This window comes from Larimichthys crocea, chromosome VII, assembly GCF_000972845.2.
Source record: "Larimichthys crocea isolate SSNF chromosome VII, L_crocea_2.0, whole genome shotgun sequence".
Classification (NCBI taxonomy): Eukaryota; Metazoa; Chordata; class Actinopteri; family Sciaenidae; genus Larimichthys; species Larimichthys crocea.
The window spans coordinates 25,089,941-25,108,735 of NC_040017.1; the positions used below are offsets into that span (position 1 = coordinate 25,089,941).

The 18,795-nt window shown below is 39.5% G+C and overlaps 1 protein-coding gene across 5 annotated transcripts in view; it reads right to left on the minus strand.

Annotated features, from left to right (window-relative positions):
• Positions 1 to 4,229: 4,229 nt before the first annotated feature.
• Positions 4,230 to 18,795, minus strand: part of nectin1b (nectin cell adhesion molecule 1b) — a 138,756-nt gene continuing 124,190 nt past the window's right edge. For 3 of the 5 annotated variants that reach the window (XM_027280086.1, XM_027280085.1, XM_027280088.1), the window contains one exon: positions 4,230 to 5,041. In XM_027280086.1, coding sequence (XP_027135887.1) covers positions 4,802 to 5,041 — 240 coding nt within the window. In that variant the 3' untranslated portion in view covers positions 4,230 to 4,801. Of the gene's footprint in view, positions 5,042 to 17,121; positions 17,309 to 18,795 lie in introns of all 5 variants that reach the window. The other 2 variants (XM_027280087.1, XM_027280089.1) reach the window with 1 other exon arrangement.

Sequence of the window (18,795 nt, forward strand, 5' to 3'; positions counted from 1 at the left end):
TCCTACTGAATGAATTCACTTCTGATAAAACTGCCTCAGCACTCACAACCCATGGCTATATACAGTATTCTACTCTATCAGTTACCTTAAGTTTTCCCCAGAGGTCGATTGTTTGAATATATTTTCCCTTCAGCCTCCCTGAAGGCTACATTTTCTAAAAACCTCACTATCTCCTCATACAAAATGGTGTCCAGCTTCACTGTAGATATCACATTGTTTCAAGCATGTTGCACCATTTAGAGAACAGTAAACGGTTATGAAAACATTTAGTTTGGCTTTCACTGAGACCTGTCTCTAACACTGCGGAGTCCACATATAATGCACAAATATATTGGTGCTTTGGACAAACATCTACCAAATGTCATATTATTTATGCATGAATACATAATTTAATATGAACTAACTGACAGTACACGCCATTATTCAGCCAGGAGGCCAGCAATGAACACATTATTCCGAGTAGTGCAGCTCGATCATCAGTGAGAAATCTCTATAATGCACTATTCATAATAAACTATAATACATTCATGATGTCTTATAAACATGCACAATGCTTTCTGGTGCTCTTGACTAGTTATACTGTAAAGTACAAAGACGTTGACAAATAGGGCTTATAACACATTATGATTATCTGTAATAACCTAAACACACCTCCACAATTAACTGCAGTAAGAACTCACAGTGTGCTATAACAGTCCATGCAGTATACAGTATACATTTGATGCATTTATGATAATTCATGCCTCATTATGATGTTTCATTTTCAAAGTGTCCCTTTTATGCATTATGCATAAGAATCTATGCTGCACCATGCGAGGTTAAGAAGCCAACATGCAGAGAATTAAAACATAAAACATAAATTATATATTCAAAAGGAAAAGACAGAATACGTTTTGTCAACAATGACAACAATAAGTTTTGATGTTCTAAGAGACCATCCACTGCATGCAGACTGTTGATACAGAGCACCTGAAAGCATTATGCATGTTTATGAGGGTGGTAATAACAAATTATGAATGCATGTATAATTTACTATGAATGACATTGTGGCTGTCTTATGTTTCAGATCACATACAGTAATCACATTTCTGCAGATGATCCAAAGCATTCTTTTGTTTTCAACTGAATCTTCATCTGCAGTCAAAGTTTTAGGATGATGTGCTGTATTTTATTACATTTTAACTTATTAAATGTTAATAAAACATCATATTTTATGACTCAAAAATAAAAGAGTATTGAGTTCAAAGTAATTCGAATAAATATAATTATTGAGCAGTCTGGGTATGAAAAACATTCCTAAATTTAAGCACACTTGAAAGACTCTTGAGAGTGTTGAATCAAGTGTTGGAGCAGACGTAGGGCTACATAAATAACTGCATATTATATTATTATTGTATTATTATCCCCTCCAAACAGCTCAGACTCAGTACTGGCTGAGTCGTAATCATATGACTCCCTATCAAGGACAATTTCCTGAGTGACACACACATTCAGATATTACACATATTTATCACAGTTTCAACAGTTTGGTCCAAAAACCAAACCGTGTACCGAGCAGTATAGTGTCAATCATGCGTGCAGAGAGTCTCACACTAATACCCGGGCAAAAGAGTTTTAGTGTCAGCCTTCAGTGGTATGAAAAGGCCCAGGTGTTTGGATATCGATTAAGAGAGTTTTTTTTTATGTGTGCTGCTCTTAAATTTTCTAATGGATGTTTATTGGAACAAAAAAAAAAAAAGTTTGTTGGCATGAAGTTCTGGATAAGCAGGTCTGACTTTGTGCAGTTGGCAGCCAAACTGAATCTCCTCTGGCTCTGGCCAACAACAACAACAACTGTTTACAGCTGATTACACGAGTATGGATTAGATATGAACTGTTTCAGTGATCAGTTTGTCTGAGAACTTATTCTCAGCGCTCATTAACAGAAACATACGTTAGCTTGGTGACATGTGGCATTTTATAGCAAGAGTACATGAATGATCAAGAATTCAATGATCAATTCTGGAAAATATCCATGTGAATTTACATTTATGTAGCCATTAATCGTGTATTATTTATCAATGTCAAAGACAAACAGAGCACCATTTAATTTAAAAAAGCATGCTACATGTTATTGTCCAGATATGCTCACTTCTAGCTCTGAATAACCAAGATGGCAACGTCTTGAGGATTCAGAATGGTTGATGTGAAGGAAGGTTTGCACTTGCATTAGCCAAATCAACTTTATAACATGATATATTCATGTTTTTGGATTGTTTTGCTGCCCCCAAGTGGCCATAAAATAAATCAGTTAATGCAGCTTTAACCAGAGTACGACAATCGTGACAATCTAATAACAACAATTATAACATGGGTAGTTTGTGAAGTTTAATGTTAAACTGCATGACTTGTTTTTTTTTCACACATCAGATACATTGTTAATATTTACAACAAACATAACTTCAAATAATAATAAAAAAAAAACAAAAAACAAAAACAGGTTAAGTTGTTTCACATCGTCATGTAATTATTTCAGCCAACAACAAGAGCTCATAACCCTAAAATATTATTCAGGCATTGACCTTCCACAAATGTACAATACATGTCAAAAGAAATGTGCTCGAGGTTTATATATATGTATATATTTAAAAAAATAAAAACTAAATGTTACAGTCTTACAAAACACAAAACAACGAGGTCAAGGGTGAAAACACACATGGCAGTTCTCTTCAGGACATTGGAAATAATAAAGTGAATGACAACATGAGGATTTGATTGTAAAAATAAATATGTGTAAATGCCATTATGAGCAGCATAGCACTTACACTCAATGTTAATAATAATAATAATAATAATAATGTAAAAGAGGATTTTCATGAATAGTAAATGTGTCACAAAAAGACAAAATAGTGTTTCAGTGTTTTTTTTTTTCGCACAGCAGGTACAGCAATATCAAACTCCAGCGGCTCGAGACCGCCGCTTAGACTAAACGCTAGCACACAAATCGAGCCATCGCAAGACAACAAGGTGAGCACAGGAGAAAGTCTCACAAGCTTCATCTTCTATCCCATTAACCATCGAGTAAACACTAAATTACCTTCAACACCTTCAAGAACAATTTTTTTTTTCACACTGAGCACAAACACAAGTATTTTCTTTCTCTTTTTTGTTTTTTCCAAACATACATCTGACATGGCAAAGAATGTGAACTTTCAGTTTATGTAAATTTTCGTCGTCTGGAGGGCTGTGCATGCGTGTGTGTGTGTGTGTGTGTAGGAGGCAGTATCCTGAAATTGGCTCGTCAAGCGCATTAGCTTATGCATGGTCAGACATTAACAGTCACAGTGTAAAATGGAAATAATTGGAGTGCTTTCATTTCAAACTAAACATCCTCTAAAAAAATACAGTAGCAAGCTTTTTTTTTTCTCTCTGCAGTGTTATGAACCTGGCTATGTTAGTACAAATCATATTCAAAAAAACAAAAATTAAATATGTTAAACATGTGGGCTGCCCTTGAAAAAAACTTTAGTTTCCCAGGACAACCCTGGCATGTGATTGTCGTCACCTATTGCACCGGCATAAAGAACAGCTCCTGTTGGTTGAGAACGGACAGAAAAGGACCCACAACGCGACGAGCCTCAAACCAACCTCCGTGAGGAACTCAAGTTTTCACGCACAGATATGGAAAAGCATACAGCATATGGCAAGCGATAATGTAAACTGGGAAAGTTTAGCACATTGCCAGCATCAACTCGACTCGTTTATTTCCCATGAGACAAGGTAGTTTTAATGTAAACACTGGCATGAAAGCAAATGGACAAAAGATGAATGAAAGTATATGTCTTTGGCAACTACTGGTAGATAATAATAATAATAATATGAAGAATATTAATAATAATAATAATAATAATAATAATAATAATAATGATAAAGATAACCTGGATGGATGGATGATAATACATGGGGAAATAGAAGAGAAGTAGATACTGTCAGTTCTCAAGCCCTTTGTTTTTTTACGTAGCTAATGAGGATAACATTCGCTTCTAATAGTCCGAAATATCCAGTCAGACTCCATAACAGCGAAGCTATTATGAAAAGTAATGAAGGATTCAGCTGACAGACTGCCAATTCACATCTTCACATAACAACCCTGTCATTAACTGTCATTAAAGGGGCAGTCCATGTCATTATAGATTGATAATTAGCTTTACAAATCCAAAATGGCATTGTTTTTTTTTTTTTCGTTTTACTTTTTTTTTTCTTCCACCAGAACACACTCGATCACACATACATTATAGTATATGAGTTTCAAAGAAGCAAGCATATGATTGACAGACAGAGAAAACAAACAAAAGAAGCACATTGCGATAAAAGGTCACAACCACAGTGAGAAAATGTTAAAAAAAAATGTTGTGTGATATCGTTCTGTACACAGTTTAGACACTTGGCAAAAAAAGGAAAATATTCAAAGGTGAGGAAGCAGTCAAAAACAAACAGGATGCGTGGGCACGTGAGGGGTGAATGGGAAAGTGGTGGAGGAGGGTGATTGGTGTCGGCTACACTAACATCACAAGGTAAGCCCAGGTCCTACAGATAGGCTCGGTGGAGCAAGCAGTGCACAATACACAGGAGGATTCAGGGCCACAAAATTACAGACATTTTCATCATATCAGATGAAAACGTGTTTTTAAGCTTATAAACTAAACAGAAGCGAGGAGGGAATGGATGCACATCCGTTCAGCAGAGCTTTGATTTCCATGAAGTGACTGCGGCACTATCATGTTGCCCTCCGCCTCTGCAGAGCTAAAAGTTGCGTGGCGTGTCACACGGATTGCTCCTTGGGGAACGTGAACGGAGCTCGAGGGCCAGGGGCGGAGAAGGTCGTGTTGGAGTACATGGGCTCGTTTTGTGGATGCTGCTGGTAAGGGTGCTGAGGCAAGAAAGTAACAGGAGGGTAGGCTGGAGCGGACTGAGGCTCGGGGAAGTGTTCCATGTTGCAGACGCGCTGGTAGCTCATGTATTCAGCCGGGTTCAACAGCTCTTCTGGACGCCTTCCAGAGTCCTGGAGAAGGAGGAGACAAAAGAAGAAAGAAGATAATACTGCAGGGTCACAGGGTTTCCTTTATCTGAGGAAGGTTGACTGATCCTGAAATGGAGTGCCACCACATCAGTACATTACAGTGCACAATAGAACACTAAGACCTTGTTCGGGCTGCCAGCTTAGTATATCTGGTTTGGGTATATCCAAACTGTATCCAGATTGATTTTAGAAAGTCTGGACAGCAGCTAAAGCCACTCAGTCTCATTTGAAGGTGGTTAAAAATGCGCTTCTACACATGCGTCTTAGTCTTAGAATCAGATTTTATATCGTCCTCGCAACATGACACACTGATGCTGTTAATCTGTTAGTCTGCTTGCACTTTGGAGGTAAGATTCTGTACAAGCAAAGTCTCCAGTGTCGTCGTAACTCCTGTAGATTATGTTGACGATGTCTGCGCTTGCAAATAACAGTGCAGACAGTCTGTCTCAAAGATTTGATTTCAGGAACAAATCTGATTTGCCCGCAGCCTGAACAAAGCCTAAGTGGTTTACTAAAAAGACATTATGAACAGTTTTTGGCAATGTCACACACAGCAGTATTTTCCTACTATCAAACATAAATGTAACCATGTTTTAATGCACAGTTCATGCATTATTATGCTCCTTTCCACTGAGAAACCACAACGCCAAAAGGGTTTGATTAACTAATATCTACTGTTCGTTCTGTTCTATTTATACTTCATTTCTTCAGATAATATTGTTTCTTTCTGTTTGCCATAATTTAAAACTTTCAAAACGTTTATGTTTACAGTGAAAGGAAATTCATTACAACACCGAATGTGGCATTAATTATGCCATAAATGCATAACTAGCCACTAACTTGTTATACCGAGGGCCAGGTTTTCATGAATCTGAAAGATGCAGATACAGATGGCGATGTAAACTGGTTTAGACCAGTTGGAGTTTCTGGCTCCGCAGTTGCGAGAGGGTTCACATACAGATACAGAAAATAGTGGAGGTGTTTGCTTTGGGGTTTGTGTCAGTTGTCATGAACAAATCAAATCAGGCTCAGGATTTGGATCTGGATATTACAACTGTAAGACATAAACATAGAAGAGAAATATTTAGCTTGTGGTTGGTTTAACTTTGTTTAACTGATTTAAATCTTTGTATTCTTTATGTTTGGTTACACTTACACGCTCACGATGCCAACTGTCAATACTTGAAGTAAAACAGTGTCTATTTAAAGGGGCGGTCCACCAGTTTCACAACCCCATACCGTCTTTCGTTTGATACTTCCTGCCTGGTAAATGCTCATGCCTTTTATAACCCCATAATAACGCCCCACATTTGCAACATAATCTTTCTAAAAATCTCAAACCCAATCTGAAATACTCCTGATGACACCACCACTCCAGAGCCAAAGATATATGGATCTATGTGTAAAACAGGAAACGCGTGTCCCTTTTAGCTGTTTACGTGATTTCATGAAGTAAAGATTTCCTATAATTATAATTTTTACTGAGACTTTGTAAAATCGACTTGTTTTCTTTCCCGTCAAATTGAAGCAAAGCAACAGCAGCCGTTATTCTGCTGTGTCATGTGTTACATCATTTGTCTGAAGTATCGGTTTCTGACTGTTTATCTATTAAAATTCAAAACACAATACTTCTTTTTCCTGCTTTAAAGATCCTTAATGGAGCTGTGTGTCCTCGGGTCATCACCCATCATGCTGTGTAAACTGGGAATACAGTTACCCAGCAGTAACTTGGAGATAGAATCAGCTAGTTTGTTGGAAAGTGAGTAGATTTATGTATTTATTTTTCTAAGTCTAGGTTTCTAGGTCTAGTGCAATGTTTTAATCAGGGTAGTTGCGATGGATAAGTGTTGTGCTTTGTGAGTGCACATCACGCTCAAACAGCTCCGTAGATTTAATCCACTGAAAGACGAGGCTCCCACTTGTGGGTGACATGTTAGATCTGACTTGATGAATACACGGCTTTACTCACATTAACGCCCTTTGTGAATTAAAATGATGCATCAACATGTTTTGGGTGGGTGGAGAGTCAAGTTTCAAACACCACAATTGCACTTTGCTATTAAATTTGCATTGACACTGCTATCCAGAATGCCCCCCCGCTCATTCTAACACAAGTGATTATTACAATATTATGCAGGACAGAAGCTAAATTACCTTTGTGGCAGTGAAAAATCAGTGATCCTGACCTGCACAAACATGATTATAGTGCTTTCATACCTGAACTGTTTAGTTTTTGGCTTTTTGGAAAAAAAGCAGATTCAGATTTTTTTTCGATCACGCAATGACTGCTCTAAATGACAGACATCTGGCTTTAAACTCTGCATTGCTTTTTAAAGAAGTTATCTGTGCTTGACACTTTCAAAGGAAAAGGATTATGATCAAAACATGATGATGAAATGACAGCAATGATAAGCAGGCATGCAAGAAAAAAAATTGGATGAGAGTGAAAATGGAACTCACGATTATTCCTCAAGCATCTCTACATCTACGAAAACGATGATCCCAACTCTGAAAATGTTTGGGCGGGGCAACAAAAAACCACAAACAGGCTTAAATCTGCATACAAATGGTTGCAAAATATGACAAAAAGGGAACGTTTACATTAAACACAACAAATCTGTCATAGCACGGATAGCACAAATCGTGTTCTGTAGTATAAAAATGCTGAGCAGGCCTAGTTCATTCTCATTTTGTCTCGAGAGAAAAAGATCTAAGTGACTTTGAAAAAGAGTTCATTGTTGGGCCGCAGATGCTAGGAGCTTTATGTACAGCTTGCTGTTTCAGTGGGAACAGTGTCTAAAGGGAGATCTGCATTTAGATCCATGAGGGAGACGTCAGGAAATAGCTGTGGTCGGCAGCACGCATTTAATGACTGTGATGTCCGTGCATTAGTGCGATATGTAAGGAAAAACAGAAGAGTAACTCTAGCTCAGGTGACTGAGAATATCAATGCAGGACGTGATCGGACTGTCGGCAAGAGCAGTCCGTCGATAATTACACCGAGAGGATATTATAGTAGAGCTGCAGTGCATAAACTCCTCATTCCAAAGATGAATGCACATTTGAAAGTTCAGTGGTGCAAAATCCATCGCCACTGGTCTACAAAGATGTAGGGGAAAAAAGTGAAATGATCGGATGAAACATCCTTCATCATATTCTTGACAAGTGGACCAGTCCATGTGTGTCGGATACACAAAGAGAACGGTACAGGTCTAAAAGGTCAACCCCTACAGTGAGGCACTATAGGGCTGTTGGGGAGCTGTCATGGTTTGGGTCCATTTTGGGTCACTGCAAATCTCTGAGTGATCACCTTTATGATGAAACATTGTACAGGCATCCCTGAATGGTTTGATGATTATGAAAATTATATGACTCATCTGTTCCAACCTTCACATTCAACAAATCTAAACCCAAACGAAAAACCTCTGGGACGTTTTGTACTGATGTTTTTGAGGAGGATGGCAGCGTTCTGTACCATTATCAAACACCAAATATGGGAATATCTCTTGGGAGAAAGGTATTTATCTCAGCAGTAGAGTTTTCAGCCTTGGACAGTCAATGGCAAGGTGCACCGAAGCTGTTGGGGTCCAACACCTTTAGCCACTTTATGTTGGTTTTTCCTTTAATGTGTCAGCTGCCTGCATTAAATGGATAAAACATGGGAGGAGGTCTCTTATAAAAGTGTGTTATAACTTTTAATGAGTTCAATACATTGGACCTAAGAAGACCCACAAGAAGGGGCTCTAATTTAGAATGACATTGTGGGGAATGTATGGTAAGATCAGGACAGCGGATCAGAAGGGTGAGTGCTGATCTTGTGTGAAGGTGAATTGGTATTTCCACGGCAAAAGACATGTAGGAAAACCTCTTCTGACACCCATGCTGGAAACATTGACAGAAGTGTCTAAAAAATCTTATTTGCTTCAGGTCAGTATCAAGGACCGCTCATGCAGTTGAAGAAAACGTTCTACTTTGTCGGGTTATTCATTCCTTTGCTTTCTGAGAGGACTTCAGGTGATTTCAAGCCAAATTAAAACCAACAATCTGAGGAGAAGCTTTCTCAGCTTATAAATGTGTCTTTGGGATTCAGACCTGAAACTCAAGTAAACTGCTGCAGATAAAAGTCTGACTCAGTGTTTGTGATATAGAGTCACCCTACCTGTGAGAAATGTGTTGGCTAAGCCACAAGTACAGCAATAGTCAGACATTTCCTTTCTTGTTGAGAATATCTCTTTTATATACTATCTAGCAGTTAGCCTAGCACAAAGACTGGAAACAGAGGGAAACTATTACTATTATTACTATTACTACTCTTCTAACCAGATCTCCTTTGTTTAGTGGGTGCAAACACATTGTTGTGCAAAGAACAGCAAGATGAGATGTTGTGAATATTTCTGTGATAAGTTTAAAGGAGGTTGGTCGGCTGATCTGATGATTTTATAAAAGAGCAAGCCAGCCGTTTTCCCTGTTTATGCTAAGCTAAGCCAACGGACTTCTATGTTAAACCAGCTGTTGCTAGTTGTAGCCATATTTACCGGGCAGATAAGAACTATTATAAATAAAAGTTCATGTGCACTAAGGTTACAAGACTTTCTTGTTTTGTCCAGAGTGGTTGACGTTTCAGAGAAAGATGATTTAGAAGGAGAGGGAGACAGATCAAACTGACTAAAGTTTGTTTTGTTATTTGTTCGCTTCACAATGATTCATTTATTAGTTTACACCACCTCCGATGTACTGTAAGTACCTCATGTAATATTAAATAAGGGTGAGCACCTGCCTACACAGACCATATGTCAAACTTTGCACAGGGGTATTTAGGGTTATCGGATAGGGTCCTCCATCAGAGAGGGGGAACAATTGGATGAGGTCAAATACATTTCCAGGAGGCACCGCCGTGCAGCGAGATGCAGAGAACTGCATACCAGCTGTGAGCAAAATATCTGCTGCACTGACAGCAAATCCACACTCTGGTTTACCTTTATTTGAGAGCAGCAAAGCAGTTTGCACAATAAAATAACTCAGCCAGCTGTCAGATTTGAAACTGTTCGCTTTTAGCTATATTTTCTTTGCTTATTCCACCACTCAAGTCGCACCTTTTCAAAAACGTTCACATCGGGGCTTTAAATTCCTCCAACTATGTCCTTGGCCTTCAATTACTCTCTGGAACTGCAAACTTTTAGAAAAGTTCAGCCTCTTATTTACATATTTTGGCTCCTCACAAAAAAATTATTTTAAAAGCCGTTCTTATTCATGAATTTCATTCAAATCTGATGCGGCCATATGTTTATGTACCAAATGGCAACCACTGCAGTTTGACCTCTAACTCTGGATAATCAATACATTTTTTATGACTGCAGATCTCCAGCAGAAGTCAAGCTAAATGTGTCTCTTTCTGTTTCCAAGCATTTCAAGAGTTTCAGCATCAAACTCTGGGCAGCTGGCCAAGAATTTTGATGATTTATGATAACAGCCTATATCAGATGGGAATGTAATGCATAGAAGGGCATTAATAAGAAAGGATGAAGGATTTTAGGCTTACATAAAGCAGGCCTAAGCAGAAGTTATACATAAAAATTAGACACATCTTATCCAAGTCACAGAATTAGGGCAACAAAGAGATGAATGTCCTATCCCTCTGGATCCCCCTCATGTTTAAATTAACAGCAGGACTGGAGGTTGTTGTGAAAAACTGAAACTCATAAAGAACAATGAGTGGCTGAGCCCTCAGTGTCTCAGCAGGAGGCTCTTACGCGTTGACTCGTGGCCATTGGCTTTCTCAAACGCTGCAACTGAATGTAATCTGAAAAGGGATGACAGAAGTAGATTGAAAACACATAGACGTCAACTGTTCGGCTCTCACTCTAATTTTTTCCTGTTGTCTTTACACTGGATAGGAACAGATGCAACATCTGCTGACAGAGAGATGCTCGGTCACATCTGGAATAAAAGCGTAGCTTTCCTTTTGCAGGATTTTGAGGTTTTGTCCTGGTGTCCATGTTTGATGTCTTTCACCATGATTAATTATAGTTTACAACCATTGCCCATCATTTACTTTGTTAATTAGATGGACTTGCACATCATCAGATGGGTTTGATAATGTAACATTAATTATTCATTACATCACCAATGTGTAATTATTGACATTAGTGAAGATCTTCTATCTTTCTAATTCTCACCCTACCATTAGTATAGATAGATCGGAAATGTGCTGCCACAGCTTGTACAAAGCCGTACGTACATAAATACACACATACATTAAAACATCAAAAACATTCGATACAGCACATTTAATCCCCCTGTCCTATACAAATAGCTCTCCACACATGGCAGTTACCGGTGGTGTTTTGTTGATAGGTGCTATGGCTCAAAGGGAGAAGACTGCCACCAAAGGTGTGCTCGTTTACAGGCAGGGATCTGTATCTGTGACGAGTCGAGGGTGTGTTGGGGTCATGTGCTATACCGCATGCTCTGTAACGGCTTTACTGTTGAGTTCTGAGAAGTTGAAAGTGGGAAAACCGATGATTTTGGAGGCTGAAGAAGCAGGATGAACAGTAGAGGTTGTCCTTGTATCTTTTTCTTTTTGTGCAGGATTCTCGGGAAAGCTGTTAACTAAAAAAGGAACATGCTTTGTTCCTGACGTAGCTGTATGCTGCACTATTGATCTCCATTGATCCGGTGCTTTTCAAATGGCCCGTATTAGCTGTTCCAACATTTAGTTAAACAGTAATGGGACTGATTGACCCTGTTGGTTTGATTTATTCACATCATGCCTATTGTCAGCAGTAGTACAAACAACAGGCAGTAAACTCATCGAAAAGTAAAAAAATAAAAAAAAAAGCCTCATTTGGTTGTATTATGATCCTTTTTTCATCCAGTGATATTTCCATTCATTTCCATTGTGGAGCATAATGTTATGCAAATGAATGGATATCACAGCCTGCCTGCTTTTGTCACTTCTCCTCTCGTCCTCACATCTCAGTTTGCTCAAAAACAACAAAAAGTCTCAAAAACAACAAAAGCAGACGGCATCTTGTATTCTATCCAGGCCTGCGTCTCCCTAATGAACAAAAACTGTAGCAGGAAATGAACAAGGTATGAATAATTTTGACACCGTTTTACTACCTGTGTTTGTCCTCAGTGATTATTCTGCCAAACAACAACCTGCAAACATTAAGAATAAAAAGACGAGACAAAACAGGCTTCAGGACGCCCATTCAGCTTCTACAGCTGCTTCCTCAAAATAGAAGAAAGCGAAAACTGCTCAGTGAAGATCTGATAATTATTCAACAGGAGGCTACAGGTGCTTCACTTTGCGTACGCGTGGGTTTTCTGATGCCATTTGTGCCTTGAGAGGCGACAGTAAGTCATTGCAGCATTCAGTCTGACCTCAGTCCAACGTGAGGATGAACAGGTAGAGGATGGACAGAGCTGCTGCATAGCTGCCGAGGAGACACAGCAAGGCTCATACTTAAATTCTGCTCTGATCCGAAGTCGTTTACCTTCGCTCAGTTCATTTCTCAAACTTTTGGGATTGAACAGCAGATTTATTGTCACTCGCACCTGTCAACCTGTCTGTAGCAGCTAGGGCCAGACAAACAGGCGATTGCATGAAGAATAGTCAATGATGATGATTCGCACACAGGACGACGCGTGCATACTGTATAATTCTAGATTTGAGGCTTCCCTTTTATTTGGCGTGAAATTTGTCACGTGCAATTATGTTCTAATACAAGATTTCAGCATTGAGGAGCAATCAGGCTACATTCATGGTTTTTATTGAGAATCATTATAAAGTTTCGGAGGTCCCGTAACCATAGTAACTCACGGTGCCAGAGGAGAGGGAGAGACGCTGAATGAAGCTGTTTACACAAATATACTCCATAAAGTCCATATTGGAGTCGTTTGTAGCACAGGCGCGTTCCCTCGGTCTCAAACTAAGAATAAAAAGAAATTGATAGTGATAACACGCGACAGTGTGGACAGGACACAGACGGCAGAGAGGCTGTGTACTGCTGCCTTTATTTTTGGAGCATGCAGCCATTACACATTGTTCCTTTTTAAAGGTCCAAGTTCAACTCTTCACAAAGCTGATTATTAATCATTTGTGCCACTTCCTTTCATGTCCGACTTCCTCTTTTCCGCTGAAATAAAAGCTGTGAGATATCTTTCAAGTTCTGTACAAAAGTAAAGCAAACGAGGACAAAGGGGGATGTTTTCAAATGCATACATTTGAGGCTGTGTGTTAATCTAAATGAAATCTGGCTCACCTTGAAGTCATTTTAAGTTTATTCAATGTTGGGTAGATAGCATAACCTTGAAGAAGCATAGCCCAAATATGGTTTTCATATCTCATATTATAATAACTATGTTAAAGCAAATGGATGCTGGAGAAATACAATCAGGCTGTGATTGTAGAACAGTCGGCTGATTCATTTCACTGATTAGGCGGTGACCCAAGGTGATGTTGAAAGTCTTTATTCTTCTCAAAGAATACTGTAAAATAAGGATTTTGTCACCGAGGATGTGAACTTCTAGTTCAGTCTTCGGCTCAGCAAACAAAGATTTTATTCAATGGTGTAACCTCGTGACTGGAGGCAGTCAGGATGAGGCTTAATGCTGTATTACAAACAGGTTATGTCAACAGGCAATTCTCAGGAGCACTGTAACGTTGACACTCTTCTGCCGCTACAGTATCCCATCAATTACGGAGCTGCTGACTGAACGCCTTGTGAAAGCTGACATACAAACTGAATCAATATTCATTATTTTGTCTGCTCGCTCTCAGAAATCTGATGGCTGAGCGTGTTTTCAGATCAGATAGCAGATTTCAAACTCTGCTTGTGCCCAGGAAAATGTACGTATAGTATAGAAGCCTTGAAGAAATCGTTATAATGTTTTTGATGCAGATTGACATATCCTCTGTTAACTTGCATACTTGTTAAAAGACATCATTATTTCACTGTTTCATCACTAGGCAATACTAAAAATGTTTAACGTTCCTAATAATGATACGTCTTATTCTAATCCACTCTTACCTGTTTCAGGTGTCCTAAAAAATCACAATATACTTTTGTTCCGCTAAAGATAATGTCCACTTTTATTCTCATTTCATGAAAAATTAAGGTAGTGTAATGAAGAATTTTAAGACCCAAAGCCAGAATAAATTATGTTTTACAGTGGGTATTTTTAGAAGACTTTAAGGAGCTTCATCCCTCAGATTTAATACCAAAGAGAAGTGTGCGATGTCAATATGGACTATATGCACAATGTTTTATACGACATACTCATATTCTGTGCAAGGATATTAAAATCTGCTAATTTCCTCAGCCTGAATCGGAAGGGGAGGCAGTAGGGACGTGCATCTCCTCCACACCAAGTGACCAGATTCATGTCTTCTTTTTTATTAAAGATAATTTTTTTGGCCTTTTATGCCTTTATTGATAGTACAGCTGAAGATAGACAGGAAACAGGGGGCAGAGAGAGGGGGAGTGACGCGTAGTAAATCCCATGTGGGATTCGAACCGGGGCCAGCTGCAGCGAGGACTATAGCCTCCACACACGGGGCGGCCGCTTTACCCACTACACTACCGACCGCCCCAGATTCATGTCTTCTTGATTGAAACAGCGCAGTCCTAAAGTTTGAGCATTTGCTTGTCTTAAAAAAAAGTGACGTGTACATTGACAAACTGACAGATGGACAATATATGCAGTGCGGCTTTGCATTAAGACGGCGTTCTTTAAGCCGTCTGCTAATTTCTAGAACTGCTACAAACATTTGGCACTGTTGCTGCTGCTGCTTCTCATGTAGCTCTTTATAAACCGTGCCTCCACCCGGCATTCGCCTGTCGGCTCTACGTTTAATACACCTCGAATTTAGAACAATTGGAATGTTTTGAATGGAGCATGATTAGGTTTTTTTTTTTTCTAACAACCAACGAGGATGTGTGGCCTGTAAGCCTAAATGCAAAATGCTGATAATAAACATCTGCAAAATGTTCACTGATGACGTCTTTAATTAGTTTTTTCCTGTAATACCTGATGCAATACACGGGACACATTTTTAAAGGTTATATTTAGACTCTGTTATGGCAAGAAAAGGTAAATATTTGAAATGTCACAGTGAATTGAAGCAGGAATATTGGTGAGCTTACTTTTTTTTTTAACATTTAGCCAAAATGACAATATTTCCCTCAGCTTAACTGAAATGTTTTTGTTGTGCCAGAAAAGTCCCAGTGATCCAGACCTCCCTCCCCATATGACTCCTTTGTGGTACAAAAATATAACTCGTCCCTCGAGGCGGATATTCTGTTTTTTTTTCTACCTCAACGTAAGAGGTAAAACAAATCAAGTCCTTGCAGAGGTCATTTGTAGGAGACAGGGCTGCAGGGAAAGTTTATTGTTGTCACTCCCCGATCACTTCTGTGTGCTGAGCTCGGTGTGTGCTTGCAGGAAGCCACAAAGTCAAACTGTGGAGTACACATTCTGGCAGTGGGCTGACTGAAACACATTTTGTTGTGTGTGTTGTTTCTTGTGTTTCATGATTGTGTTTATCCGCTGAAGCTAGTCGTCATTATTGTTCACAGTGAATGAACTAATTGATTTGTAGGTCTGTATTATTAATAGTATTGTTTCACGCTGGAACAGACGATCATCGAGAAGAAGAGGACTGTTAAAACAAAAGCAGAATACAAACCGTCGCCTGGCAACCAGGAGCTTAGTCCGGAGAAGGCTGGACTCTGTGCTCTATTGTCTCTTTTGTTCCTTTTAGTGCGAAGCTTCACGGAGTTGCCGGGTTGATAAATGCGTTTGCAGTTTACCGACATCGTGTCTCATGATTTCTGGCTACCTAGCTGGTCTACATTCAAACAGTATCTCCTGTCGCCATCTGCGGCTGCCAGCGAGCGAACACCTTATGTAGCTTTAAATTCTTTCTTCACGGTGCTGTTACACCTGCAAATCTTCTTAACGGCGCAACTGAAACTGCAAACAGTAGCACCGTGTTCTTCAGTCCATCGGTTAAAGCCGCTCGGTAGAAAAATCGGTGTATTGCAGCAATGACAAACAACTCATTCCAGTAATCTCTTTTACATCTACATTTACTTCCCAGGATGAAATGGTCTCTAAATGAGAAGAGAATTGCACCTCTCAACCATTGCCTCAGGAAAGCCTCCTGAATTGCCTGGAGAATTACCAGCCTCAGGAATTGTCATAGAAACCAGCCTTGCTGGTTTTGTAACATGCCAATTTGTGCCCTCCTTATATCCCACTTTGCTGTATGTGCATAATGACGACTTGAAGTGGTGTAGAGGACTGTGTTTGTGTGTAATGGAAGGATTTCTCTCTCGCTCTCTCTCTCTCGTGGGGTTCACATGAGAGCTCGTTTTTGCCCTGCTACCAATCACGATTGTCAAGAGTGGCATAATCACTTGAGAAACACATTTTGTTTGTGACTGTTGAGAAAAAAAAAAAAAAAACATTTGACATGAGATATCTTCAATATTTGACATCATTGTTTAAACACCCGTATGCACAGTTAAACGTCATAAATGCACGTTGCACGTAAAGCGATTCAGCATTCCTCTAAGATGTTCATGCAGAGACTCATGCAGCTAAATCTCCCAGATTATTGACATCAGCCTGGAATGGTAGATGCTGACACGGCAGACACGTATCTCTACAGATTTCTCTACGATCAGGGTTCATGCACACAAAGACTGAAAGACAAGAAGAGGATGAGAATGTTTTGTTTCCCAGTGAGTCATATATTACATGACATTTTTCTGGAAATGAGGGAGCACTTATATGGCTGATCTTACGATCGCTCGCAACAATGAGCAGGCTTGATTTAGGTTTCATTGCGTCTCTGCTGTGAGGGCTATACTGTGTGGAAATATCTCCGCCTCGATCCACCTCTCCAGCAGCGAGGGCGAAATAAAATAAAAAAAACGGCCAAGTCTAAAGAGGAAGGTAGACAAGGGAACCGTGTGGAGCATATAAAGGGGGGGGTCTGTGCATGTGAAAGGGGGGATGAACGAGGGAAAGGAGTGCATCAGTCTGTGTACCTTGAGGCCAAAGTCTGAGGGGAAAGGCCTATATTGGCATGCGCTAGTGTGAGCTAGGCTGGATGGTTGCATACTCGACAAGATCCCCTGGGCCAGTGTGAGCAGAGCTTCGTGGGCTGGGAGAGGAGGCCAAAGCTGCAGTATCCAGCTCCGCATACTGGACATCACAGTCCTTGTGGCCAGAGTTCTGGAGACAAGAGAGGCGAAAGGTGTGTGAGGAGTGAGGCAGCCAAAAAAATAATGAGAGAGAGAGAGTGAGAAAGACAGATTGACAGACTGGCTGAGAGAGAGAGAGAAAGAGAGAGAGAGAGTGGCAGAGACAGATGAGAAAAAATATTGATTGATGATCTGATGGTCCCGGAGACATTTTGAGTTTTTTTGAGCAGCGGTGAAGGCAAAGAAAAAATGTGAAAGCATGAAACATGGAAATAAAATGTATGAATGTGAGAAGCTGAGGAGAAGATGGAGATGTTAGACAGAAAATAACTCAGACAGAAAATAATGGAAGAGCATTAAAAAAAAAAAGGTTAGAGATGAAGACGGACTTCAGACTTTGTTTACATGCACATAATGACATTGTTCTGTTATTTGTATTCAGAATATACAGAGTGTATACATGTGCAACAGAGAGATGTTTTTTCTCGTTTTTGTTTTTTTCAGTTACAGTGTGATTATTTCAGCGTGTGCGATTCCTGGAAATGATGTAACGCTCAGCTATTGATGGGCATGAAAACTGGATTCAAACAAAAACAATCGCTGTAACTAAACAAGTCAAACAAACAGCGGGCAGTGTTGCAACTCTTACGTCTGGATTACAGCGAATTAATTTATGTGTTCTGTGAATTCACTGATTATGACTGGAACCACGGTCAGTGTGCAGCACACATGGAGATATTTACACAAGCCATAATCACATTCATGGAGATGCGGGGAAAGGTTGTTTTAATGCGGGAATATCAGCGTGCATGTAAACACAGACAAAGACCTTCATTTGAAACCAGCATCTGACCACTGTGCACAAACACGAGTCCAATGATTGACCGACTGATTGACTCGATGAGCAATTGGCCAAGTGGATGATTGAGTAAGTGACCTTAATGGAGTAATCAATAAATGACAATGAAAGCGTTCACCTCTGTTTATCCGATTCAAAAAAATACTTCTCTGATTCCTGTCTTCTGCATGACGAAGGAGGCTCAAAGGCATTGGGTCAATGATAACCCGACACATTATGAATTTAGACACTTGTAATGTATTTACTTTGACAACTAAACACGTTGGCAGACAGACAAAATAAAATAACAAGGTGTCTAGATAAGGTTTTAAATTTATTCAGCCCGTTTTCTCCTTAAAGGTGATGATTGACATTTTTTATTTACTCTGTGTTCGTTTCCCAGATGGACGTTAACAGGTTGATGGATTAACCACAGAGGAGGACAAACAGCAAACAGCGTGCACTGATGTTTGCAGCACGGACAAACTAGAATTACGAGCGGATGATGACAGGAATCAAAAGATTATTTTCATATCGACGTATACATTTTGAAAAGTCCAGAATCTACTCTGCCGCTCTATTTTTTTCTGTTCTAAAAGTAAAAGCGCCTACACGGCAAAGTCAGTGACTGGATCAAATAGTACTGTTTCTCTTTTTACTCTGCCTGCTTGTTAAAAGCA